The sequence below is a fragment of the Anolis carolinensis genome, chromosome 6 (assembly GCF_035594765.1).
Source record: "Anolis carolinensis isolate JA03-04 chromosome 6, rAnoCar3.1.pri, whole genome shotgun sequence".
Classification (NCBI taxonomy): Eukaryota; Metazoa; Chordata; class Lepidosauria; order Squamata; family Dactyloidae; genus Anolis; species Anolis carolinensis.
This window is the reverse complement of record NC_085846.1, coordinates 119,910,152-119,937,722: the sequence shown is the minus strand read 5'-3', so window position 1 is coordinate 119,937,722 and position 27,571 is coordinate 119,910,152. Positions and strand designations below refer to the sequence as shown.

Genomic DNA, 27,571 nt, shown 5'->3' with positions numbered 1-27,571 from the left:
CCAGTGGAGCTCCTTAAAGAGGAAGTGGTGTGTGTGTGTGTGTGTGGCGGGGGGGGGGGGCACAAACACACAACAATAGAGTGAATGTTGGGATTGCCTGTTGTGGTAATCTCTGAGTGGTTAGACTCAATTTAACCCTCTCTGGGGGAGGTTCCACCAAAAATCAGCAGAGTAGCAAAAGCAAAGCTTTCAAATGCAGCAGTTACTTACACGGGATGAGCAAGAGAAGCCTTTGACCATTTAGGATTGCAATGGACTGCAGAGTCTCAGTAAAAGTTGAAAAAGTATTTATTCAGGTAAAAAAAACTCCATTGTAGATAGAAAGGCTTGGGAGCTGTCTAGTCTACTCTAGACTGGTTTCTAAGGAAAAATAAGAAAGGAAAAATAACAAACATCTAAATAGTTACATCTTGCCAGGAGAGATGGCAGGACGTGTTGTTAGCTTGAAAAACAAAGAGAGAAGAGAGAACCAAAATGGTTCCAACCTCATGGTCCAGTTTATTGGAGCAATAAAAGAGATTCTGACCAATGGGAAGTTAGTGTCCCTGGAGATTCCCATTTCTACTAACTTCAAAGTAAGGGATGTGACGTACACAGGATAGAGTGGAACACAGTAGAGCCTGTCTAGGCATGCTTTGGAAACAGGGAAAGGATTCCCTCCATCTAACTCTATCATCTATCTAACAACATCTAGACTTGAGTAGTTCAGGGTGATTCCCAACAGCGCCCACCATCAACACTTCCCAAATTTCAGGGTGGCTCACGATTGATTAAAGCAGGCATGGGCCAATGCGGGCTCTCCAGGTGTGTTGGACTTAAACTCCCACCATTCCGAACAGCCTGCCTGGAGGGCCCAGGTACAGAGCGCTTGTTTAACTACCTCCCCCCCCCCCCCCCCGAAAAGTGCATAGGAAGGCTGGAGCTGCATATGGCACGCATGACTCAAGTGGCCAAGTCTGGCACCCGGTTTCCCCAAGGCATTCCTCTTCCGCTCAATGGATGGGCTTTGAGGACGCACACACACACCTAGGCACACCTGGCGCACACCTGAGGCCCTGGGACTGCCCTCGCTCCCTCCTCTTTGCCAGATTGCCTGCCCCACGTACGCCTGGCAGGAAAGACGTGGCACCTCCCTCAGGACCGGACCCAGTTTCCTCCCAGACCCCTGCAGCCGCCACGTGATGGACAGAAAGGGGGGCCGAGGGGCAGAAAAGGCTGCAGGTGAGTGAATGCCGGGGAGGCCGACTTCCATCCTGGCTGAATGAGGCTAGACTTGGAGGGCCCTTCCAACTCCGTTCCCCCCTTCTTTCCACATTGAGTACAGACTTTTCTGTTTAAGACAGGCATTTGGAGAGTCACGGTACAAGGCCTGTCCCACCAATAACATGTCTTGGATGTTGATGATCATCCTGCTGATCCACATCTGTAGGTTTAATGCTGTGTTTCAATCTGGCTTTAATTGTGCGGTTTTTTGATCTTCTTTCAACTTTTTATTTCATGGATTTTTAAGTAGGTACTTGTGTCAATGTTGACCTCAGATATAAGTTGGGGGACAGGTTTTCAGGCCAAAATTTGGGGTGTTGCTGTGACAAGTCAAGGGTGATTCTGCAGAGAGAGGAAAGCACCAAGGCTGTCTCTCCAGGACGGCTGCCCAGGCACTGGTCCCCCTCCCAGCCCTTGAAAAGCCCAGGGGAAGGGAGCTGGGGCTTTTAAAAGGCTTTCCAGGATGGAGTGACCTCTATTCACAAGACAGATACCATTTTTGGTAAGAGTTTAAGTGTAGTACTTATACCGGCCCCTGGATAAGTCCACCCAAGTTTTTTGGGATATTTTTTGGACTCAAAGTTCTAAACTTTGTATAGAACAGACATGGAAGTTAAAGTCTAAACACCTGGAAGGCCCAAGTTGATCCATGCCGGCTAGAGAGGATATATGTTTTTTAATTTGTTGCAAGCCATTCAGACTTGCTTCATCGATGTTTAACATTTACACAAATGACCAGCCACTGCCAGAAGGGACAGGGAGTTTCATTTATGCTGACGATCGTGCCATCACCGCTCAAGCAGGGAGCTTTGAAAGGGTTGGACAGAAGCTCTCTGAAGCTTTAGGTGCTTTTACTGCCTTTTACAGGGAAAGTAGCTAAATTGTAATCCATCTAAAACACAAACACAGTTCTTCTCTCACCCTGGACTTTCCACAGATATATATAAACCTTCCTTGCTTAGTTTCTCTATACCTCACAACCTCTGAGGATGCCTGCCATAGATGTGGGCGAAACGTCAGGAGAGAATACTTCTGGAACATGGCCAGACAGCCCGGAAAACATACAACAACCCTGTGATCCCAGCTATGAAAGCCTTCAACAACATACAAACACAGAGTTTCATCTTGCCATCACCAGCTGATTCCTAAACCACCTGATTCCTAATCCATCTAAAACACAGACGTGTGCTTTTCACTTTAAGGACAGACAAGCATCTTGCGCTCTGAGGATGATCTGGAGAGGAATCCCACGGGAGCACTGCAACACAACAAAATACCTGGGAGTCACTCTGGACCATGATCTGACTTATAAGAAACACTGCTTGACTCTCAAGCAAAAAGTGGGCGCTAGAAATAACACTGTGTGAAAGCAGTCTGGCACAACCGGGGGATCACAACCAGACACAGCGAAGATATCTGCCCTTGCGCTCTGCTACTCTGCTGCTGAGTACACATGCCCAGTGTGGAATACATTTAATACATTTCACTACATTAAAACAGTGAAATGCTGCATCATCACAGGGTGCCTATGCCCAACACCACTGGAGAAATTCAGTATAATTTAACCAGTATTGCACCACCTGACATCCACTGGGAAGTAGTAACCAACAATGAAAAGACCAAGGCAGTGACATCCTCTGCTCAGATATCAGCCAGCACGTCAACGCCTTTAATCAAGAAACAGCTTCCTAAGGTCCGCAGAGATACTCGCAGGAACACCTCAGCAAGTGAGAGTCCAAAAATGGCAGACAAAAACCCAGAACCTCAAGCCATGGCTGATACTGAATGAGAGACTTCCCCCTGGACACACAGAAGTCTGGGCAACTTGGAAGGTGCTGAACAGACTGCGCTCTGGCACCACAAGATGCAGAGCCAACCTTCAGAAATGGGACCACAAAGTGGAATCTGTGACGTGCGAATGTGGAGGAGAGCAAACCACAGACCACCTATGACAATGTGGCCTGAGCCCTGCCACGTGCACCATAGAGGACCTTCTCACAGCCACACCAGAGGCACTCCAAGTGGCCAGCTACTGGTCAAAGGACATTGAGTATCGTGCCAAGTTCTTAACTTTGTGTTTTGTTTTTGTGTGTGTGTACAACTGCACCCTCAATTCACTTCTGACACAATGAATAAATTCTGAGAAAAGGGCAGGATGGTAATAATGGGACGTGTACACCTATTGAAATCCTGCCACAGTAAAACAAAATGAGCATTTAAGGGATCGGAGGCCAATGCCTTTAGCCTCAGGGTGTGTTTGTGGACATCCAAGGACATCATGGAATATCAGCCGCTCCCAGCCAGGCTTCCAAATAGGCAAATCCACCGACACAGACATGCACGTGGAGACAACAAGGGTGGGCTAACAAGGGCAAGCAAATAGCACTATGTAACACAATCCTTATTCCTGGGTTATAAACAGCAGACATGCTTCCCTCACGGCCATCGATTAGGTCGGATGCTCAAATGGTATGCTCCGACAATACTATGTAAATAGTGTATATAACCTCAATAAAGATAATTGCCGCTGGCTGCAGCTGACAGCAGAGAAGTGTGTGTTGATTTCTATGCACATCGGAGGAGAAGGTAAATTGAGATGGAAGGTGGATGTGTCTCAATTTAACCCTTTCTTGACAATTTACTAATTGGTTCTATTATTAAAAACATGGGAAAAGGAGCAGATGCCAGATCATTGGAGAAGAAGGTAAATTGAGACGGAAGGTGGATGTGTCTCAATTTAATCCTTCCTTGACAATTTCCTAATTGGTTCTATCATAAAAACATGTACCTGACACACATTTTACTCTAGTTCTTCAAGGAATATCTCATCATAGAATCTCAACCAATTCAGCCTAGTTTGTGGCAGCCACACAAAGTTTCTGGAGTAGAGCAACTCCTTTCAAAGTAAGGACTGCAATTACACAGGAAATAACATTTTCAAACCAGGAACATAGTGAGGGGCCTACCTCCTCAGATCCAGACCCGAAGATGAGGAGGTCGAAGGGGATGGCGGCCACCATGTCGATGAGGAACCAGCCCTTGAAGTAGTGGATGGCGATCTTCCCCGGGTGGCTGACCACCTCCTCGTTGGTGTTGACGTAGGTGGTGCGGAAGTTGATGAGGATGTCGATGATGAACATGATGTCCACGATGAGGTCCACCACGTTGAGCGGGCTGCAGTAGCCGCTGCAGGAAGGCTTGGCCGGGTCGTCCCGGTCGTTCAGCAGGAAGGCCGCCGAGTAGGGCGTGAAGATGGCCGTGTAGATGACCAGCAGCAGGATCAGCCAGTCCCAGACCGCCTTGAAGGGGCTGTAGTGCAGGATGGTCCACTTGTGGATGCGTGGAGCCTGCAGCTTGTACTCCGGGAGGACGTCCGCACCCAGGGACAGCACCTGTAACAAGGGCGAGGGAGAGGGGTCAGGGGTCAGAGACCAATTCTGGCCAGCCAGGAGGGGACTCTTGGGAACATGAGGGGCCAACTTTGGCTCTCCAGGTGTTTTGGACTTCAGCTCCCACCATTCCTAACAGCCTCGGGGCCCTTCCTTTTCCCCCTCGGCCGCTTAAGCGGCCGAGGGGGAAAAGGAAGGGGCCCGAGGCTGTTAGGAATGGTGGGAGTTGAAGTCCAAAACATCTAGAGGGAGGGTCCAAGTTTGCCCATGCCTGGGTTAGATCAAACTGAGAATAGACGGGGCTTTAATCACCAAGCTGCAATAAATCTTGCCAACCAGAAGGTTGAAAGTTCGAAATCCGGGTCAGGGTGAGCTCCTGATCTTTAGCCCAGCTTCTGCCTATCTAGCAGTTCGAAAACAAATGTGAGTAGATAAATAGGAATTGCATTAAAGCAGGGACGTATGTAGACTGCCCTTTTTGATCAGAAAAAAGGAGGGAGTCAAGGTTGAGCCTGAGACGAAACTCACTAGACCAGGGGTCCCCAAACTAAGGCCCGGGGGCCGGATGTGGCCCTCCGAGGTCATTTACCTGGCCCCCGCCCTCAGTTTTATAATATAATATATTGTATATACATATAATATTGATAATATTATAATGTAATACAATATAACACTAATAATAATACCATATAATAACATTAATTATATATTCTATATTACATATAATATTACTAATAATATTACAGTATAGTGGTATAGTTCAATAAAGTAATATATAATGCTAATATTGTGCTGTGCTAATAATATAATATATTGTATATACATATAATTTGTAAGCCACTCTGAGTCCCCTTTGGGGTGAGAAGGGTGTGATACAAATGTAGTAAATAAATGCAGTAAATAAGTAAATAATAAATAAATACATTTTAGACTTAGGCTTGCCCAAAGTCTGAAATGACTTGAAGGCACACAACAACAACAACAACAACAACAACCCTAATTAACTTGACTATCTCATTGGCCAGAAGCAGGAGCACACTTCCCATTGAAATCCTGATAAATGTATGTTGGTTAAAATTATTTTTATTTTTAAATATTGTATTGCTCTTTCATTGTTGTTGTTGTTGTTTTTGCACTACAAATGAGACATGTACAGTGTGCATCGGAATTTGTTTGTATTTTTTTTTCCAAATGATAATCCGGCCCCTCAACAGTCTGAAGGATTGTGGACCGGCCCTCGGCTTAAAAAGTTTGAGGACCCCTGCACTAGACGTTCGCTAGGGATTGCTGCCAAAAGGCTGGGAACCCAAGGTCAAAGGAAGGCATGTCTTGTAAGAATGGGTATATAAGGGGAAATGTGGGGACACATTTCAGATCAAGCAACTTTGCTTTCAGGGCAAGATCTCCTGCTTTGTTCCTGTCTTGATTCAAGTGTTGCTTATGGTTCCTGTTTTCAAGCCTCAAATATTGGTTCAAGTGTTGCCTATGGTTTCTTGGGAAAGTATTCGTGCTTTCATGCTCCTGTTTGTATCATGTACTTTGGATTTTGTTTTGAGGATCATGTTGCTGTTTTAAGCTTTGTCTTTTAAGAATTTCCTTACTTTTTTTTCGTGTCAGGAGCAACCAGAGTTGCTTCTGGAGTGAGAGAATTGGCCGTCTGCGAGGACGTTGCCCAGGGGACGCCCGGATGTTTTGATGTTTTTACCATCCTTGTGGGAGGGAGGCTTCTCTCATGTCCCCGCATGGAGCTGGAGCTGAAAGAGGGAGCTCATCCCCACTCTCCCTGGGTGGGATTCAAACCTGGCGGCTTTCAGGTCAGCAACCCAACTTTCAAGTCACATGGGTTTTATCCCCTAGGCCACCGGAGGCTCCAATTTACTTGCTGTTTTTGGGACATTGAACTCCATTCGGATTATTGCATTTACATTTGGATTATTGCATTTTGCCTTACCTTTTGCTACCTTTTTTATCAATAAATTGTTTATAAACAATAAATTGTGTTGTCAATGCTATATTGCACTTTGTCCATTTTAACTGAGAAATTACGTTCCCCATTTCGGCACATGTTGCACTTTGCCTGGGTTCTATGAATTAGTCTCCAGTGTTAATATTGTATGTTTTATGTTGATTTTAACGATTGTTTTTACTGTAATTGATGTTTTTATTGGATAACTGTTTTATTGCTGTGTTTTGATATTTGATTGTTTTATCGGGCAAGGCCCCATGTAAGCCGCCCCGACTCCCTTCAGGGAGAGGGGCGGGGTATAAAAATAAAGTACAGTAGAGTCTCACTTATCCAACATAAACCGGCCGGCAGAACATTGGATAAGCGAATATGTTGGATAATAAGGAGAGATTAAGGAGAAGCCTATTAAACATCAAATTAGGTCATGCTTTTACAAATTAAGCACCAGAACATCATGTCTAACAATAAATTTGACAGAAAAAGTAGTTCAATATGCAGTAATGCTATGTAGTAATTACTGTATTTACGAATTTAGCACCAAAATATCATGATGTATTAAAAACATTGACTACAAAAATGCGTTGGATAATCCAGAACGTTGGATAAGCGAGTGTTGGATAAGTGAGACTCTACTGTAGTTATTATTATAATTAGCAACACAACGACGTTGGATGGCACAGCAAACAAGATAGATATGCTGGATTTCGTTTCGCAAAACCACAAGTCGAACACTTCCCAAGTGTCTAGGACTGTGTGATGTATTTTCGGATGATGCACGCAGATCCCAGCAGGGTGGCCTTTTGCAGTTGGCAGATGGTGATTTTGTCAATGTCTATTGTTTCCAAATGCCAGCTGAGATCTTTTGGCACGGCACCCAGTGTGCCCATCACCACCGGGACCACCTGCACTGGTTTCTGCCAGAGTCTTTGCAGTTCAATCTTGAGGTCCTGAGAGCAGCTGAGTTTTTCCTGTTGTTTTTCATCTATGCGACTGTCACCTGGGATGGCAACATCAATGATCCAAACCTTGTTCTTTTCCACAACTGTGATGTCTGGTGTGTTGTGTTCCAGAACTTTGTCAGTCTGGATTCGGAAGTCCCACAGTATCTTTGCGTGCTCATTTCCCAATACTTTTGCAGGTTTGTGATCCCACCAGTTCTTTGCTGCTGGGAGGTGGTACTTGAGGCATAAGTTCCAATGAATCATTTGGGCCACATAGTTGTGCCTCTGTTTGTAGTCTGTCTGTGCGATTTTCTTACAGCAGCTGAGGATATGATCAATGGTTTCGTCGGTTTCCTTGCACAGTCTGCATTATTATTATTATTATTATTATTATTATTATTATTATTATTATTATTATATCAAGTCTGTCTCAGTGGTGTGTGTTGAGAGCAAGGTGGGGCCTTGTTGGGGTGCCACAGATTCTTGGGTCAGAGAACTGTGTGGGGATGGGGCATGGGCATACCGCCCCCCCCCCCCATGGACACTTATCCCCTTGGCAGCCTCCTTGTTCTCCAAAGCAAAGCAGAAGTGGGTCTCCTTGGATGTGCCAAGGCCTCCCTCCACACGCACACAGACACATGCCTCGTGCGCATGCGCTCCCCCTCCTGCCAACGCAAAGCCAAGGGAGCATCAGCCGCTGCGTGGCCAAGCGTGAGGGGAAGCGGCCCCAGGCAAGAGCCGTCCCTTGGTGGCAGCGGCGGCGGCTCATCCTCCCTGACAAGCGGCGCGTGGCTTCGGCTTTGGCGCAGGCCCACAAGGTGCCCGACATCCCTCCCTCGCGCACCTCCCCCCCTGCCATAACAGACAAGGCCAAAACAGCCCTCTCTCCAGATGTTTTGGACTTCAACTCCCACCATTCCTAACAGCCTCAGGCCCTTTCCTTAAGCGGCTGGGGGGAGAAAGGAAGGGGCCTGAGGCTGTTAGGAATGGTGGGAGTTGAAGTCCAAAACGCTTGGACAGCCAAGTAACATAATATCTTTCCTAAATTTTGTTACATAAAAGCCATTGAAATCCACAAGAAGCAGGTGGACTATTTCAACAGAAAGTAAGAAACCATGGACATGAACACAATCTGGCTCCCAGTATTTAAAAAAAAACTCTAAAATTACGACAGTAAATAAAGAATAATATTCATTACATAGGGGAATTCCAGATAGGAAACAATCAGGGCCGGCTAACACCTCCCAACAAAGGATTCCCCCAGGCAGGAAGAAGCCAGGATTTGACGCTCCAAGTCCATTCAGTACCAATGACATCATTCACGCTTGTCTCCAACAGAAAAGAGTTCTTTCTCCCACCCTGGACACCATTCCACAGATAGATAGATAGTTGCCTAGTTTATCAGGGCCAGCTAACACCTCCCAACAAAGGATTCCCCTAGGCAGGAAGAAGCCAGGATTTGGCGCTGCAAGGCCATTCAGTGCCAATGACATCATTCACACTGGCTTCCAACAGAAAAGAGTTCTTTCTCCCACCCTGGACACCATTCCACAGATAGATAGTTGCCTAGTTTATCAGGGCCAGCTAACACCTCCCAACAAAGGATTCCCCCAGGCAGGAAGAAGCCAGGATTTGGCACTGCAAGGCCATTCAGTACCAATGACATCATTTACACTTGTCTCCAACAGAAAAGGGTTCTTCTACCCTGAGGCTGTTAGGAATGGTGGGAGTTGAAGTCCAAAACACCCGGAGGGCCAAAGTTGGCCCAGGCCTGTCCTACACTGGTAGTATTTACTGCTGGTTGCACTTTATGGCATTAAATATTTGCTGCTGTAGGTTGTTAACCGCCCTGGGCCCCCGTTGGGGAGATAGGGCAGGATATAAATAAAGTTTAGTACAGTAGAGTCTCACTTATCCAACATAAACAGGCCGGCAGAACGTAGGCTAAGCGAAAATGTTGTGTAATTAGGAGGAATTAAATAAAAGCCTATTAAACGTCAGATTATGTTATGATTTTGACAAATGAAGCGCCAAAACATCATGTTTTTCAACGAATCGACAGAAAAAGCAGTTCAATACACGGTAACGTTATGTAGTAATTACTGTATTTACCAATATAGCAACAATACAGTAGAGTCTCACTTATCCAAGCTAAACGGGCCGGCAGAAGCTTGGATAAGCGAATATCTTGGATAATAAGGAGGGATTAAGGAAAAGCCTGTTAAACGTCAAATTAGGTTATGTTGTAATTACTGTATTTACGAATTTAGCACCAAAATATCACGATATATTGAAAACATTGACAAAAATGGCTTGGATTATCCAGAGGCTTGGATAAGCGGGGCTTGGATAAGTGAGACTCTACTGTATATGGAAGACATTGGCTACAAAAACATTGGCTCCTAAAAGGCAGACTGCGTTGGATAATACAGGATGGTGAATAAGCGAAGGTTGGATAAGCGAGACTCTAGTAAAGGTAAAGGTTTCCCCTGACGTTCCCTTGTGTCCGACTCTGGGGTTGGTGGGGCTCATCTCCATTTCTAAGCCAAAGAGCCGGCGTTGTCCATAGACACTGCCAACGTCATGTGACTGCATGGAGCGCTGTTACCTTCCTGCCAATAGGAGCAGTACCTATTGATCTACTCACATTTGCATGTTTTCGAACTGCTAGGTTGGCAGAAGCTGGGGCTAACAGCGGGTGCTCACTTCGCTCCCCGGATTTGAACCTGCGACCTTTCGGTCTGCAAGTTCAGCAGCTCTGCGCTTTAATACACTGCGCCACCGGGGGCTCTGTGAGACTCTACTGCATTATTATTATTATTATTACTAAATTCCGCAAAGAGGCCATGATTAGTTACATCATCCCATCTTTCCCCGGGTGCATGTTGTGGGGAAAGGTGCTCTCCTTATTATGCTCAGGAGCATCCCCTGAATGCTCCAAGGCAGCACATCTTTCCTTGTACATGGTTGGGGGGTCCTCACTCGGGGGGGGGGGGGCAGGTAAAGGCATATCATCAATGGCCTGCGCCACTGGAGAAGGGGGCTGGAACTCTCTGTGGAGGGGTTCTCTCTATGCACATGGTCAGCAGCTCATGATGAGTTCTGAGCATTGGCGTTGCTGGACTGCTGCCCACCTTCAGTCGAGACTGGGCATCCTTGGAGCCAGAGGTTCCTGTTGTGACCCATTTTGGGGGAGGAACGGGGCAGGAGAACCCTTTCTTATGACCTAGGACATCCTTTGGGGAGGTCGGAGGGACTTTCGTACATGGATGTGCAGGACGGAGGGCATTCTCTTGACTCTGGACTGGGATGGAAGGAGATTTCCCTGGGGAAGAAGAGGCACTCGTCCCTGGGACCCAGCCCTCCTTGTGGTGGCAGAAAAAGACACTTTGCACATGCTCAAGAGTCATCGTTGTTATTGTTGTGACTGTATTATTTCAAGTGAGTTCCACCTAATTGTGGCGATGAGGTTTTATTGGCATGAGGTTTGCTGTTTTGGGCTGAGAGAGTGTGACTTTCCCAGTATCAGCCAGTGGGCTTCTTTGGCTGAGCAGTGCCGGGTTTGAGCCCCAGCCTCCAGTGCTCAGGCCACTCCGAATTTGCTGCTTCGTACATAGAGCTATGCGCTTGCAAATAGACTGGGCTTGACTTCTGCAGAACATGCACGGGCCAACTTGGGCCCTCCAGAAGTTTTGGACCTCAACTCCCACCATTCCTAACAGCTTAAGCAGCTGGGGGGAGAAAGGAAGGGGCCTGAGGCTGTGAGGAATGGTGGGAGTTGGAGTCCAAAACACCCGGAGGGCCAAAGATGACCCAGTCCTGGCGTAGACTCATATGATCCAGTTCAAAGCAGACAATCTGGCATCAGAACCTGGGTTATAGGGCAGTGTAGAAGGGGCCTGTGTCTCATTTAGGAGAGGGAAATCCATAAACACAACAACAACAACAACAACAACAACAAGAAGGACTGGGGGCTGCCCAAAGGGAGGTCGGGGGGGGGGGGGGGGAAGGGAGGGCTTTCCTCTTATAAGTCCTCTCGGGGAGATAGGGTGGGATAAAGTTAATTATTATTATTATTATTTTACAAATTAAGCACCAAAACATCATGTTATGCAACAAATTTGACAGAAAAAGTAGTTCAATACGCAGTAATATTATGTTGTAATTACTGTATTTACAAATTTAGCACCAAAATATCACGATATATTGAAAACATTGACTACAAAAATGGCTTGGATAATCCAGAACCTTGGATAAGCGAGGCTTGGATAAGTGAGACTCTACTGTATATTTAAACATGATGCGTGCAGATCCAAGTAGGATGACCTTTTGCAGCTGACAAGTGCTAAGCTTTGTCAGCGCTAAGTGTCTAAGTGCAGGCCAAGGTCTTGAGGCACTGCATGCAGTGTGCCGTCCACCACGGGGACCCCCTTGACTGGCTTGTGCCAGAGTCTGTATTATTACAGTAGAGTCTCACTTATCCAACGTTCTGGATTATCCAACGCATTTTTGTAGTCAATGTTTTCAATATATCGTGATATTTTGGTGCAAAATTCATAAATACAGTAATTACTACATAACATTACTGCATATTTAACTACTTATTCTGCCAAATTTGTTGTCTAACATGATGTTTTGGTGCTTCATTTGTAAAATCATAACCTAATTTGATGTTTAATAGGCTTTTCCTTAATGCCTCCTTATTATCCAACATATTCGCTTATCCAACATTCTGCCGGCCCGTTTATGTTGGATAAGTGAGACTCTACTGTAGTAATATTATTATTATTAATATTATTATTATGTGGAGCCTCCGATGGCCTAGGGGATAAAAGCCTTGTGACTTAAAGTTTGGGTTGCTTGACCTGAAGGCTTCCAGGTTCGAATCCCACCCGGGGAGAGCGCGGATGAGCTCCCTCTTTCAGCTCCAGCTCCATGCGGGGACATGAGAGAAGCCTCCCACAAGGATGGTAAAACATCAAAACATCCGGGCAACGTCCCCTGGGCAACATCCTTGCAGAGGGCCTATTCTCTCACTCCAGAAGCAATTCTGGTTGCTCCTGACACGAAAAAAAATTTTATTATTATTATTATTATTATTATTATTAGGAGCCCCTCTTCTCCAAAACTGAGCCCTCTTGAGCTAACCAGACCTGCCAGGAACGGGAGGGGGGGCGGCTTAGGGAAAGAAGGGTCTCCCAAAGAGGCGCAGGACCCCTCCCCACTCGCGCACACACAGAAAGGGGGGGGGGGCGGACCCCCGGGCTCTACCTTCTCTGGGTGTCGCTCGTCCTGGTGGTCCCGGCGGTGGCTGGGTCCCTTGGGGGAGGGTCGCCCTGCGTTGAGGCAGGCGCCGCAGAGGGGGGGCACCCGGGGGGGCATGTCCCTCCCCCCTCCCCCTCCGCGCGGGGGGGCCGAGCAGTCCTGCAAAAGCTGGAGCAGCGAAGGGAGCATCCTCGCCCGCCCGACGGAGGAGGAGGAAAAGGGGGCAAAGGGGAGGGGGCTCAGTGGGCAAAGCAGCCCCCCTTCTCCTCCTCCTCCTCGTCCTCTCTGGGGGGCATCCCGAGGGCGGGGCAGGGGGCGCACCCCACAAAAGACGGGGCGCAGAGAGAGGCGCGCAGGGAGCGGAGGGCCGTCGGGGCGGCAGAGAAGCAGCTCTGCCCGGGAAGCGCCGGCACGGCACGGCAGCCGAGTTATTGGGGCGGAAATATTACCCAGCCTGCCCTGCTCGCTGCTCCCGGAGCGCCAAGAGAGGCAGCCCCCCCTTGCATAGGGGGGGGGGAGGACCCACATTGCCCCCTCCCCACACACACAAGGGGGGGCTTCGTACAAGAGGGAGAAGGGAAGGGGGGAGAGAGAAGGACCCCCCCCCCCACTCACACACACACAAAGGGGGGGGGGCATCAGTGCCCAGCCCTGGCTGACAGTCCGGAGGGGGGAGGGAGTCAGCCTCCGCCCCTCTGCGCATCTATTTCGGGAGCAGAGCCTTCTCTTCTCGGGCCCTTCCCTATTTCCTATATGTTATCAATACACATTATTATGTTGCTCCAGCATCGAGAAAAACCTCTCCGGGGGTGGCCATCTCTTGGGAGGGTTTGGGTGGTGCCTGAAAGGGTGTCCTTCCGATTCTGGCCCTGAAGCAGAAAGAACGTCAGAGAGAGAAAGGACGCGGAGCGGACCCACCCGGGAAAAAGGCTCTGGCTCCCCTCGGAGGGCTGCTCACTGGAAGTCACTCTGGGGAGTGGGCGACGCCCCCCTGGACCTGCTCCTCTGGCTGCCCATAAGTCCCGGTCCCAATGTAAAGGGCAGGCGACCACCTACAAAGCCCTAAACAGGGGTTCGGGTCCTGCCAATCTTTGTGACCGCAGCTTCCCTTATGAACCCTCAGATCTATCCCTTTCCTTTCTTCTTGTTACCGTTGGCCATGTTTTTAGGATAGATGATCCTTTACTGGCACTGTTCAAATTGTTGGTGGATACAAGGGAGAGGGCCTTCCTTCTCTGTGGTGGCCCCCCCAGCTCTGGAACTCCCTCCCCAGGGAGATTAGATGAGCTCCCATTCTGTCCACCTTCCACATGGATGTTCCAGCGTGCTTTTGCATGAAAGGTTAGTCCCTGATCATGACTGCCCAGCCCTCATTTACTGCTGAGGTTTATTCGGCACTTTACTCCCAGCCAGACCCATAGCCAGGATTTTGATTTGGAGGGGGGGGGGGCTGAGTCTGAGTGAGGGAGGATCTACCCTAGCAAACCTTTTGTATCACTATCCCAGTACCCCCATCATGCATATGGGATATATTGAGCAGTGATCACATCATGATATGAGTAAACATAACAGTTTAAATCATAAATTTAAGGCCTTCTCGTGAACCACCCTGAGAATTTCAGGGGGGGGGGGCTGAAGCCTCTCGAGCCCTCCTCCCCCAGTTACATGCCTGCCCCCAGCCCTGACCCTATAGTTTGTGTTTTGCACAAGTCCTTCCCCTGCTCCTTCTAATCTGACCAGGCCCACCATATCCCAGGAGCAAGCCATCAGAACAAATGCAATTAAGGCCAAGATCGAAAAATCAGCTGATGACCCAAAATGCAGACTGTGCAAGGAAACCGACGAAACCATTGATCATATCCTCAGCTGCTGTAAGAAAATCGCACAGACAGACTACAAACAGAGGCACAACTATGTGGCCCAAATGATCCATTGGAACTTATGCCTCAAGTACCACCTCCCAGCAGCAAAGAACTGGTGGGATCACAAACCTGCAAAAGTATTGGAGAATGAGCACGCAAAGATACTGTGGGACTTCCGGATCCAGACTGACAAAGTTCTGGAACACAACACACCAGACATCACAGTTGTGGAAAAGAAAAAGGTTTGGATCATTGATGTTGCCATCCCAGGTGACAGTCGCATTGACGAAAAACAACAGGAAAAACTCAGGACCTCAAGATTGAACTTCAAAGACTCTGGCAGAAACCAGTGCAGGTGGTCCCGGTGGTGATGGGCACACTGGGTGCCGTGCCAAAAGATCTCAGCCGGCATTTGGAAACAATAGACATTGACAAAATCACGATCTGCCAACTGCAAAAGGCCACCTTACTGGGATCTGCACGCATCATCCGAAAATAAATCACACAGTCCTAGACACTTGGGAAGTGTTCGACTTGTGATTTTGTGATACGAAATCCAGCATGTCTGTTTTGTTTGCTTTGTCATACAATATAATAATAATAATAATAATAATAATAATAATAATAATAATAAATAACAATATACTTTATTTTTCTATCCTGCCACCATCTCCCCAAAGGGACTCGGGGCGGCTAAATGGGGAAATGCCCAAAACAAAACAAAAAAAAGCAATTACAACAAATATCAATACAAAAACAGTAATAACATAAATGAAATCAAATAAACCATTTAAACATTTTAAAAACACAATAAAACACATAAAATCAGAACAAATGAGTAATAATACAGCATCAGCCACTGGAGATAAAAGGTTTTACTGGTTGTTGAGGTTGGTTGTGGTACACTTTAATGATGTTTATATACTCTGCTGGTTTTAATTGTTTTAATTAGATTATTTATGTTATATTATTCGTTATTCTATTTCTCATTGGGGCGCCCTCCCTTTAAATTGGGGGGTGGGAGAGGCCTTGCAATGAGGCATTCTTGGCACAGACCCCCAACTGGCACCGAGGACCACCCGAGGACCACCGATCCCCCTCCAAAGCCCTGGGAAGGAAGAAGGAGAAAGGGAGGGAGGCTGGACCGCCTCCGTTGGCTTCAGCAAGGTCCTCCCTTTTCATCTGGGTTGGGGGGGGGGGGGGAATTGGTTACCTAAGCGCCGACCCTGACCCTGCTAAAATTAACTGGACTCCACTGGGCACCAAATTGGGTCAAAATCTGGCCAGACGGGGCTTGGCTGTTGGCTGGGGCAGCGAAGGGGAAGGCCCTGGGAAGAGCCTTGTGTGTGTGTGTGTGTGTGTATGGGGGGGGGGGGGCAGAGGCTTTGGTGTTTTGTTTGGGGAAGGGGGGGGCAATGCAGGCCTGTAGCGAGGGGGGGTAGGGGTTCAAACCCCTCCCCTCCCGAAATTTTTCAGGTTATAAAAAAAACTTGGTTTACTCATGAATTTTAACTGGTTAACCAAATCCCCATGCTAAGTCTATGAGACGCAAAACATTAAGAGACCCTCCAGGCACTATTGAAAGCAGATATTGACAGGTTTGTAGGGGGGGGGGGGGGGGCTAAGGATTCAACCCCTAACTCCGAAATTTTCAAAACCCTTCCTGAATTTTTTTTCTGGCTACGGCCCTGGCCCAACCCACTCCCACTGGTGCAGAAAACCCACTTCTTAAAGAATCAATGTGGGAAAAGGGTCCGTCAGTGTTTTTGTTTGCTTTTGGGGAAAACAAAACAGTGCCACCGGCAAGGAGAGGGGTTGATGCTGTTCGTGGTTTGAGCCAAAGAAGATAGTGCCAAGTAGACAAAACTGCAAGCTTCTCCCCCCCCCCCCGCCCCCCCTTCCCGCTGCCCTTTTGGAGAGCTTATTCTGTCTGCCTCCAACCTCCAATCAACGTTCAGTCCCCAGAAGGGAGTGGACTGGATGGCCTCCAAGGCCCCTTCCAACTCTATCATCCTGGTGTCAAAGGCTTTCATGGCCAGAATCACTGGGTTGCTGGGAGTTTCCCGGGCTGCCTGGCCATGTTCCAGAAGCATTCTCTCCTGATGTTTCACCCACATCTATGGCAGGCATTCTCAGAAGTTGTGAGGTCTGTTGGAAACTAGGTAAGTTGGGTTTATGTATCTGTGGAAAGTCCAGGGTGGGAGAAAGAACTCTCATCTGCTTGAGACAAGTGTGAATGTTGCCATTGACCACCTTGATTAGCATTGAATGGCCTTGCAGCTTCAAGGTCTGGCTTCTTCCTGCCTGAGGAAAACCTTTGTTGGCAGGTGTTAGCTGGCCCTGATTGTTTCATGCCTGACGTTCCCCTGTTTTCTGAGTGTTGTTCTTTATTTACTGTCCTGATTTTAGAATTTTTTTTAATTTATTTACAGTATTTATATTTATTTACAGTATTTATATTCCGCCCTTCTCACCCCGAAGGGGACTCAGGGCGGATCACATTATACACACATAGGGCAAACATTCAATGCCCATAAACACATCAAACAGAGACTGAGAGACACACGTAGAGGCAAGTTAACCTTCTTCTGAGGGGATGTTCGATTCTGGCCACAGGGGGGAGCAGCTGCTTCATCATCCACACTGACGGCACTTCCTCATTCCAACGTCGTAAATTAGTTAAATTTGCCTCCCCACTTTATAAGTGGTACCTTATTTCCTACTTGATAGATGCAACTATCTTTCGGGTTGCTAGATCAGCAACGAGCAGGGGCTATTTTTTATTTTTTAATTGACGGGTGCTCACCCCACCACGGGCTGGCTCGAACTCATGACCTCATGGTCAGAGAGATTTAAGGCAGCTGCTCAACAGCTGCGCCACAGCCCGATTTTGGTCGCCAGATTTTGTTCATTTTCATAGTGTCCTCCTTTCATTTGAAATTGTCCACCTGCTTGTGGATTTCAGTGGCTTCTCTGTGTAGTCTGACATGGTGGTTGTTGGTGTTGTGGTAATCTCTGAGCGGTTAGACTCAATTTAACCCTCTCTGGGGGAGATTCCACCAAAATGTAGCAGAGTAGCAAAAGCAAAGCTTTCAAATGCAGCAGTTACTTACACGGGGTGAGCAAAGAGAAGCCTTTGACCATTTAGGATTGCAATGGACTGCAGAGTCTCAGTAAAAGTTCAAAAAGTATTTATTCAGGTAAAAAGAACTCCATTGTAGATAGAAAGGCTTGGGAGCTGTCTAGTCTACTCTAGACTGGTTTCTAAGGAAAAATAACAAACATCTAAATAGTTACATCTTGCCAGGAGAGACAGCAAGATGCTGCTTGTTAGCTAGAGGGACAAAGGGAGAAGAGAGAAACAAAAAAGGTTCCAACCGCACGGTCCAGTTTATTGGGGCCATAAAAGACATTCTGACCAATGAGGAGTTAATGACCCTGGAGATTCACGTTTCTACTAACTTCAAAGTAAGGGATGTGACGTACACAGGAGAGAGTGAAACACAGTAAAGCCTGTCTAGGCATGCTTTGGAAACAGGGAAAGGATTCCCTCCATCTAACTCTATCATCTATCTGACTACATCTAGACTTGAGTAGTCCAGGATGATTCCCAACAGTTGGAGTGGGTCAAGCATTTCTGTGTTCTCAAATAATATCCTGTGTCCAGGTTGGTCCATGAAGTGCTCTGCTATCCAACCAGTGAAGTCAACCAAAGAAGCACTTTTTCCCACCCTGGGCATCATTCCACAGATATATCTCCAATACCAAGTCCCATAAGCACTTTATTAGAACTAAGATTGCATATCGCACTCTGCACTTGCCCTAGAAGCCTTATATATCACCTGTCACATCAGCACTTTTAATCTTGTACCCATTACTCTGGCCCGGCTCAGTTCTATTGTGTTTTAGCATATTGTTATTGCTTGTGGCTTATACTGTTTTAATTGTTTTAATTTGCCTTTGCTTTGTATTGTTATATTGTGTGTTGAGGCCTTGGCCTTTGTAAGCCGCATCGAGTCCTTCGGGAGATGCTAGCGGGGTACAAATAAAGTTTAATAATAATAAACCTATGCCTCAAGTATCACCTCCCTGCAGTTAAGAACTGGTGGGATCACAAACCTGCAAAGGTTGTGGAAAATGAACACGCAAAGATACTGTGGGACTTCCGAATCCAGACTGACAAAGTTCTGGAACACAACACACCAGACATCACAGTTGTGGAAAAGAACAAGGTTTGGATCATTGATGTTGCCATCCCAGGTGACAGTCGCATTGAAGAAAAACAACAGGAAAAACTCAGCCGCTATCAGGACCTCAAGATTGAACTTCAAAGACTCTGGCAGAAACCAGTGCAGGTGGTCCCGGTGGTGATGGGCACACTGGGTGCCGTGCCAAAAGATCTCAGCCGGCATTTGGAAACAATAGACATTGACAAAATTACGATCTGCCAACTGCAAAAGGCCACCTTACTGGGATCTGCACGCATCATCCGAAAATACATCACACAGTCCTAGACACTTGGGAAGTGTTCGACTTGTGATTTTGTGAAACAAAATCCAGCATATCTATCTTGTTTGCTGTGTCATACAACGTCGTTGTGTCAATAATATAAACCCCACTTGCTTAGTTTCCAATATATCTCACAACCCCTGAGGATGCCTGCCATAGATGTGGAGGAAACGTCAGGAGAGAATGCTTCTGGCACATGGCCAGACAGTGCGGAAAATTCACAGCAACTCAACTCTATCATCCTCCTTTATTTCCCTTTGACCAAAGAACCGCAGCTGCTAACATACTTTCCCAAACTCTCCCCAAGTGACCATGTCCAGCTGTCCACCCCCTCCATGAACCCAGGCTGCCTTGGGTTGGATTGACTGCTCCCCAGGTAGATGTCAAGCTCATTCCCAGAGAGGAATTGGCAAAGAACCGTTCTTTTTCGGGGGGGCCCTTCTGCGGCCAATGCAGACCAGAGCAGAAAGGTCTCACGCTCAAGCCAGACAGACCCCCCCACAATCCCCTCCTGGCTCTGTTGTAGCAGAGGATTTCCAAATTAAGGAAAAGCCTGGAATGGAGACAAGCACCGAGGCTGGGAAGCAGAGCTCCTGCTCACACACAACATGTATCATTTGGTGACAGGGAAAGCGCACTAGGAGGGTTGTAAACACCCAGACCGGAGGAGGAGGAGGATGGCCAAATTATGTTCCTTGGCTGTCCAAGGGTTTTGGACTTCAACTCCCACCATTCCTAACAGCCTCAGGCCCTTTCCTTTTCCCCCTCGGCCGCTTAAGCGGCCGAGGGGGAAAAGGAAGGGGCCTGAGGCTGTTAGGAATGGTGGGAGTTGAAGTCCAAAACCCTTGGACAGCCAAGGAACATAATATCTTTCCTAAATTTTGTTACATAAAAGCCATTGAAATCCACAAGAAGCAGGTGGACTATTTCAACAGAAAGTAAGAAACCATGGACATGAACACAATCTGGCTCCCAGTATTTAAAAAAAAACTCTAAAATTACGACAGTAAATAAAGAATAATATTCATTACATAGGGGAATTCCAGATAGGAAACAATCAGGGCCGGCTAACACCTCCCAACAAAGGATTCCCCCAGGCAGGAAGAAGCCAGGATTTGACGCTCCAAGGCCATTCAGTACCAATGGCATCATTCACACTTGTCTCCAACAGGAAAGAGTTCTTTCTCCCACCCTGGACACCATTCCACAGATAGATAGATAGTTGCCTAGTTTATCAGGGCCAGCTAACACCTCCCAACAAAGGATTCCCCCAGGCAGGAAGAAGCCAGGATTTGACACTGCAAGGCCATTCAGTGCCAATGGCATCATTCACACTTGTCTCCAACAGAAAAGAGTTCTTTCTCCCACCCTGGACACCATTCCACAGATAGATAGATAGTTGCCTAGTTTATCAGGGCCAGCTAACACCTCCCAACAAAGGATTTCCCCAGGCAGGAAGAAGCCAGGATTTGACACTGCAAGGCCATTCAGTGCCAATGGCATCATTCACACTTGTCTCCAACAGAAAAGAGTTCTTTCTCCCACCCTGGACACCATTCCACAGATAGATAGATAGATAGATAGATAGATAGATAGATAGATAGATAGATATCGCACTTGCCTAGTTTATCAAGGCCAGCTAACAACTCCCAACAAAGGATTCCCCCAGGCAGGAAGCAGCCAGGTTTGGAAGCTCAAAGATCATTAAATGCTAATCAAGGTGGTCAATGGCAACATTCACACTTGCCTCCAACAGTCAAGTGTTCTTTCTCCCATCCTGGACATTATTCCACAGATATATATACAGTAGAGTCTCACATCCAAGCTAAACGGGCCGGCAGAACCTTGGATAAGCGAATACCTTGGATAATAAGGAGGGATTAAGGAAAAGCCTATTAAACATCAAATTAGGTTATGATTTTACAAATTAAGCACCAAAACATCATGTTATGCAACAAATTTGACAGAAAAAATAGTTCAATAAGCAGTAATGTTATGTTGCAATTACTGTATTTACGAACTTGGCACCAAAATATCACGATATATTAAAAACATTGACTATAAAAATGCATTGGATAATCCAGAACATTGGATAAGCGAGTCTTGGATAAGTGAGAATCTACTGTAAATATAAACCCTACTTGCCTAGTTTCCCACAAATCTCACAACCTTTGAGGACGCCTGCCATAGATGCTGGTGAAATGTCAGGAGAGAATGCTTCTGGAACATGGCCAGACAGCCTGGAAAACACACAATGACCCAGTGATTGTGGTTGACAATACATTGTATTTCTTATTCGCCTTTCCTCATGGCTTGAGGCAGGATGCAACATCCCTAAAAACACATTCTCATCTAAAGGTAAGGTAAAGGTTTCCCCTGATGTTAAGTCCAGTCGTGACCGACTCTGGGGGTTGGTGCTCATCTCCAATTCTAAGCCGAAGAGCCGGTGTTGTCCGTAGACACCTCCAAGGTCATGTGGCCGGCATGACTGCATGGAGCGCCGTTACCTTCCCGCTGGAGCGGTACCTATTGATCTACTCACATTGGCATGTTTTCGAACTGATAGGTTGGCAGGAGCTGGGGCTAACAGCGGGCGCTCATTCTCCTCCCGGGATTTGAACCTGGGACCTTTCGGTCCGCAAGTTCAGCAGCTCAGCGCTTTAACACACTGTGCCACCAGGGGCCCCTTCACATCTAAAACATTCCATAAAATACACATATTAAAAGTGATTTCCACAAAATATATATCAATGTGCAACACAGAACAATAAGTGCAAGCTTAGAATTCATGTTGGATAATTAACCATCTTCCCGGGGGGGGGGGGGGTTGCCCCAGTGTGGTGCCCCCCCCCTCAGTCACCAGCCCCTGGGCCTTGCCCCAAACTGCCAGCCATGGGGAACCCCCCACTGGGGTCCGGAGCTACTTCCCGACCTCAAAGGAAAAGAGTGCCTCTGGGCAGAAGCAGAGTGGGTTTGTGTGCTGGGGTCCAGGGGAAGGGTCTACTGGGGGGCACTTCAAAATGAGGATGTCCACCTGAAGGAGGTGGACTCATTGCCTCTGCCCCAAGACATGGGGTCAAGGGGATGGTGGTCTTGGGGTAGGGGGCTGTGCTGGGGTCCAAAGGTGGTCAAGGGAGAGGGGCAGCTCTGGGGGCTGTGGGGCAGTCAAGGGGGGCGTTTCTCCAGGGCCCTCTCCCCCTCCCATTCCCAAATAGCCCTTTCCTATGAAGTGGGAGAAAGGGGGTCTTGGGGGCCCAGGGGAGGAAGGCAGGGGGGCTTTCTTGGGCCTGACTCCCATCCTCCCCAGAAGGACCCCTTCCTGGCAGGATGGAAGTGCTGCTCGGCGGAGGCCGGGGAGCCTCTCTTCTCCTTCCTTCTCTGGGCAAACTTTGGCCCTCCCGGTGTTTGGGACTTATTTATTTACGGTATTTATATCGTGATAATTTATATCACCCTGAGGGGGACTCAGGGCAGCTTGCAAGGGCGGCATTATTCCGTGCCTGGACAACAACAACTAAAAACAATCGAGCAACCTTTTAAAACAACATTAAAACAACATATGTAAACCCTTAACCACAACATTCACACTGGCCTCCAACTGACAAAGAGTTCTTCCCTCACCCTGGACTTTCCACAGATATATATATATAAACCTTCCTTGCTGAGTTTCTCCATATCTCACACCCTCTGAGAATGCCTGCCATAGATGTGGGCGAAACGTCAGGAGAGAATACTTCTAGAACATGGCCAGACAGCCCGGAAAACATACAACAACCCTGTGATCCCGACCATGAAAGCCTTCGACAACACAACATATGTAAACATTAGATGACTACTGTGCATCGATCCAAAGCCAGATAGTCAGATAATCGTACTCAACAATCCAAAGCCAATTCCAACTGTATTGCATGGGAAATTGGGCCAAATGCTTGACACCAAAGCTAAGTTTTCACTTGTTTGCAAAATGACAGGAGGGAGGGGGCTGATCTAATATCCCTAGGAATTCCATAGCTGAGGGAGGGGCCGCCACTGAGCAGGCCCTGTCTGCCCTCCCCACCAGCCACACCTGCGAAGGGATGGGATCAAGAGCCTCCCCAGAAGAAGGAATGGTGGGAGCTGTAATCCAAAATAATAATAATAATAATAATAATAACTTTATTTTTATACCCCGCCTCTATCTCCCCAAAGGGGACTCAGGGCGGCTTACAAGGGGCCAAGCCCGAATAAAAACAACAGCAATATAAAACACAACAAGAGACAAAAGGCATGCACAGTTATAAAAATGTAAACATTAGCCAATAAAAACAAATGACAAGAACTAATAAAAACATGGATTAAAACGGAGAGGTTGTAAAAGTAGACTGGGTAAGGTGCACCATATAAATATTGTAAACACGAGGTGACTGATAAAGTGCTGCAAATTCTTGGAAGTGCACATTGGGATGGGAGCAGACCCTGCTGTGTCTAGATCAAGTTGACAAAGGGAAAAAACACCTGGAAGGGGGGGGGGGGGCGCGAAGTTTGCCCTTGCCTGCTTTTTTTAAGCATGAGGCTGGATGTCCATCTGCTGGGAGGGATTGGATGGTGCCTTCTTGCATAATGGGAGGGAGAAGGGGCTTGGAGTGGAGGACCGGGGGGGGGGGGGGGGTGTCTCCAGGCATGTAGCGGGGGGGGGGGGGCTTGAGAGGCTTCAGCCCCCCCCCCCGAAATTCTCAGGGTGGTCCGCGAGAAAGCCTTACATTTATGATTTAAACTGTTATGTTTATTGATATCATGATCTGATCCCCATGCTCAATATATCCCATATGCATGAATGGGGGTCTTGGGATAACGATACAAAAGGTTTGCTAGGGTAGACCCTCTCCCGCTCAGACTCAGCCCCCCCCCCCCCAAACCAAAATCCCAGCCCCTCCCAAAACAAAATCCTGGCTATGGGCATGTCTCCAGGTCATGTGGCCACAGGCATGACTGCATGGAGCGCCGTTTCCTTCCCACCGGAGCGGTACCTATTAATCTACTCACATTGGCATGTTTTCGAAATGCTAGATTGGCAGGAGCTGGAGCTGACAGCGGGCGCTCATTCTGCATGGGGGTCTTGGGATAACGATACCAAAGGTTTGCGAGGGTAGATCCTCCCTCACTCTGACTCAGCCCCCCCCCCCCCAAAAAAAACAAAAACAAAATCCCAACCCCTCCTGAAACAAAATCCTGGCTACGAGCTTGGGTCTCCTCCTCCTCCTCCTTTCGGGGGCGGTCTAGATGCCCTTTGGGCGCCCCCTCCAGCTTCAAGACCCGGAGGAGCGGGACTCAAGGGGGGAGGGGCTCAAGGGCAGGTCCCTTCCTCGGGGAGACCCCCCCCCCCCGCGTGGCGTACCTCGTGGGCGGCGAGGCTGGAGATGCGGGCGGCCCTCTTGGCCCGGCCTTTGCCCTTGCCCTCCGGAGGGGCCCCGGGGCCGCCGCTGCCCTTCCGCCCCGAAGACGGCGGCGCCCCCGACGGAGCCCGCCCCGCCTGCGCCATCCCCTCCCCGCGGCGGGACTGGCGGCGGCCGTCGGGCAAAGGAAGGACGGACGGACGGACGGAAAGAAGGAAGGAAGGAAGGAAGGAAGGAAGGAAGGAAGGAAGGAGCCGCGAGCGAGCCAGCGGGGAAGGCGGGCGGGCGGGCGGGCAGATGGCGCTCCGGGCGGGCGGGACTCCTTTCCCTCCCTCCCTCCCCCCCCCCCGAGGGACCGCAGCGCCCCTCCCGCCGCCCGCAGAGAGAGAGAGACAGAGACCGAGAGGGGGAGGGAGAGAGACCCAGGGAAGGGGGAGAAGCCGTGGGATCGGGGCCGCGCTGACCTTGCAGGAGAACCCGGTGCTCCCCTCGCGGGGGTGGGGGTGGCGTGGGGGGAGGAGGGGCTTTCGGGCTGGGAAGGGGGGAGGGCTCTCTCTCTCTCTCTCTCTCTCCCTCCCCGCTCCCGCCGCAGGCCCTGAAGGCGAAGGATGAATGCGGCACCCGGAGAAGGGAGCAGGGGAGGGGGGGGGGTCGTAGGATCCTAGAGAAGGGAGAGACCTCACAGGCCCCCCAGTCCGACCCCATTCTGCCAAGAAGAAGGAACATCACATTCAAAGCACCCCTGACAGATGAACATCCAGCCTCTGCTTCAAAGCCTCCACCACACCCCGCGGCAGAGAGTTCCACTGCTGAACAGCCCTCTCTCTCTCTCATAGGATCCTAGAGTTGGAGGAGACCTGGTGGGCCCCCCAGTCCGACCCCATTCCGCCAAGAAGCAGGAACATCACATTCAAAGCACCCCTGACAGATGAACATCCAGCCTCTGCTTCAAAGCCTCCACCACACCCCGCGGCAGAGAGTTCCACTGCTGAACAGCCCTCTCTCTCTCTCATAGGATCCTAGAGTTGGAGGAGACCTGGTGGGCCACCCAGTCCAACCCCATTCCGCCAAGAAGCAGGAACATCACATTCAAAGCACCCCTGACAGATGAACATCCAGCCTCTGCTTCAAAGCCTCCACCACACTCCGTGGCAGAGAGTTCCACTGCTGAACAGCTCTCTCTTTCTCTCATAGGATCCTAGAGTTGGAGGAGACCTGGTGGGCCATCCAGTCCAACCCCATTCCGCCAAGAAGCAGGAACATCACATTCAAAGCACTCCTGACAGATGAACATCCAGCCTCTGCTTCAAAGCCTCCACCACACTCCGTGGCAGAGAGTTCCACTGCTGAACAGCCCTCTCTTTCTCTCATAGGATCCTAGAGTTGGAGGAGACCTGGTGGGCCATCCAGTCCAACCCCATTCCGCCAAGAAGCAGGAACATCACATTCAAAGCACTCCTGACAGATGAACATCCAGCCTCTGCTTCAAAGCCTCCACCACACTCCGTGGCAGAGAGTTCCACTGCTGAACAGCCCTCTCTTTCTCTCATAGGATCCTAGAGTTGGAGGAGACCTGGTGGGCCATCCAGTCCAACCCCATTCCGCCAAGAAGCAGGAACATCACATTCAAAGCACTCCTGACAGATGAACATCCAGCCTCTGCTTCAAAGCCTCCACCACACTCCGTGGCAGAGAGTTCCACTGCTGAACAGCTCTCTCTTTCTCTCATAGGATCCTAGAGTTGGAGGAGACCTGGTGGGCCATCCAGTCCAACCCCATTCCGCCAAGAAGCAGGAACATCACATTCAAAGCACTCCTGACAGATGAACATCCAGCCTCTGCTTCAAAGCCTCCACCACACTCCGTGGCAGAGAGTTCCACTGCTGAACAGCCCTCTCTTTCTCTCATAGGATCCTAGAGTTGGAGGAGACCTGGTGGGCCATCCAGTCCAACCCCATTCCGCCAAGAAGCAGGAACATCACATTCAAAGCACTCCTGACAGATGAACATCCAGCCTCTGATTCAAAGCCTCCACCACAATCCGCGGCAGAGAGTTCCACTGCTGAACAGCTCTCTCTCTCTCTCATAGGATCCTAGAGTTGGAGGAGACCTGGTGGGCCATCCAGTCCAACCCCATTCCGCCAAGAAGCAGGGAAATCACATTCAAAGCACTCTGCTGTTTTTGGTGTTTTTGCTGTTTTTGGGGGCTCTTGGAAGAAAAACTTGGCTCTTCCAACAGGCCTTTGTTGAATGCTCCTGACCCTTAAGTTTAGGGTTTGTCCTGTTGATTAACAGTATCTCTGTTGCACTTTATTCCATTCCTTCAGTTGGAAATAGTCTTCATGTTTACCGCATCCCAAGCCCCTTACCATGATAACAGTCCCGGGTTATTTACCTTCAGTTTATATTCCTCACTGTATGCACTTTCACTGGCTCAGTTCATTTTTACGAGCTTTCTCAGGTTTTTATCTAACTAAGTTTTACTGTAAATGAGATTTTAATGTTTTATAGATTTGTTTTTATATTGTTGCGTCTTTTGTAGTGTCTGTAACTACCTGGGCTTGGCCCCATGTGAGCCGCCCCGAGTCCCTTCGGGGAGACGGAGGCGGGGTATAAAAATAAAGTTATTATATTATTATTATACTAGCTGTGCCCAGCCACGCGTTGCTGTGGCATTGTCTGGTGGTGTTGGTGAGAAATTATTGAGGTAGTGATGGTATTGAATGTCTGTTGTATGGTAGTCTTTATGTTTAGTATGCACACTGAAGAGGATTATATGGCAGTGTGGAGTCAAAATAATCCAGTTCAAAGCAGATAATATAAGATTCTAAATGGGTTATATAGCTGTGTGGAAGGGCCTTGAGTCTACACTGTCATATAATCCAGTTAAAATCTGATAATCTGTGGAAGAGGCCTAAGTGAGGCCTAACTGTGCCTGTCCCCTGGGCTGAGTAGGTTGCTAGGACACCAAGTGGGCGGAGCTTAGCCTTCTAACTGGCAGCAA

At 48.4% G+C, this 27,571-nt stretch overlaps 1 protein-coding gene across 2 annotated transcripts in view; it reads right to left on the bottom strand.

Moving 5' to 3' along the window:
* Positions 1-27,571, bottom strand: part of kcnh2 (potassium voltage-gated channel subfamily H member 2) — a 105,287-nt gene that overhangs the window by 12,147 nt on the left and 65,569 nt on the right. The window contains exons 1-2 of one of the 2 annotated variants that reach the window (XM_062983680.1): positions 12,831-14,244; positions 4,230-4,655 (exon numbers count right to left, since the gene is read on the bottom strand). In XM_062983680.1, coding sequence (XP_062839750.1) covers positions 4,230-4,655; positions 12,831-13,463 — 1,059 coding nt within the window. In that variant the 5' untranslated portion in view covers positions 13,464-14,244. Of the gene's footprint in view, positions 1-4,229; positions 4,656-12,830; positions 14,245-27,571 lie in introns of those variants that run through there. The other variant, XM_062983679.1, reaches the window with a different exon arrangement.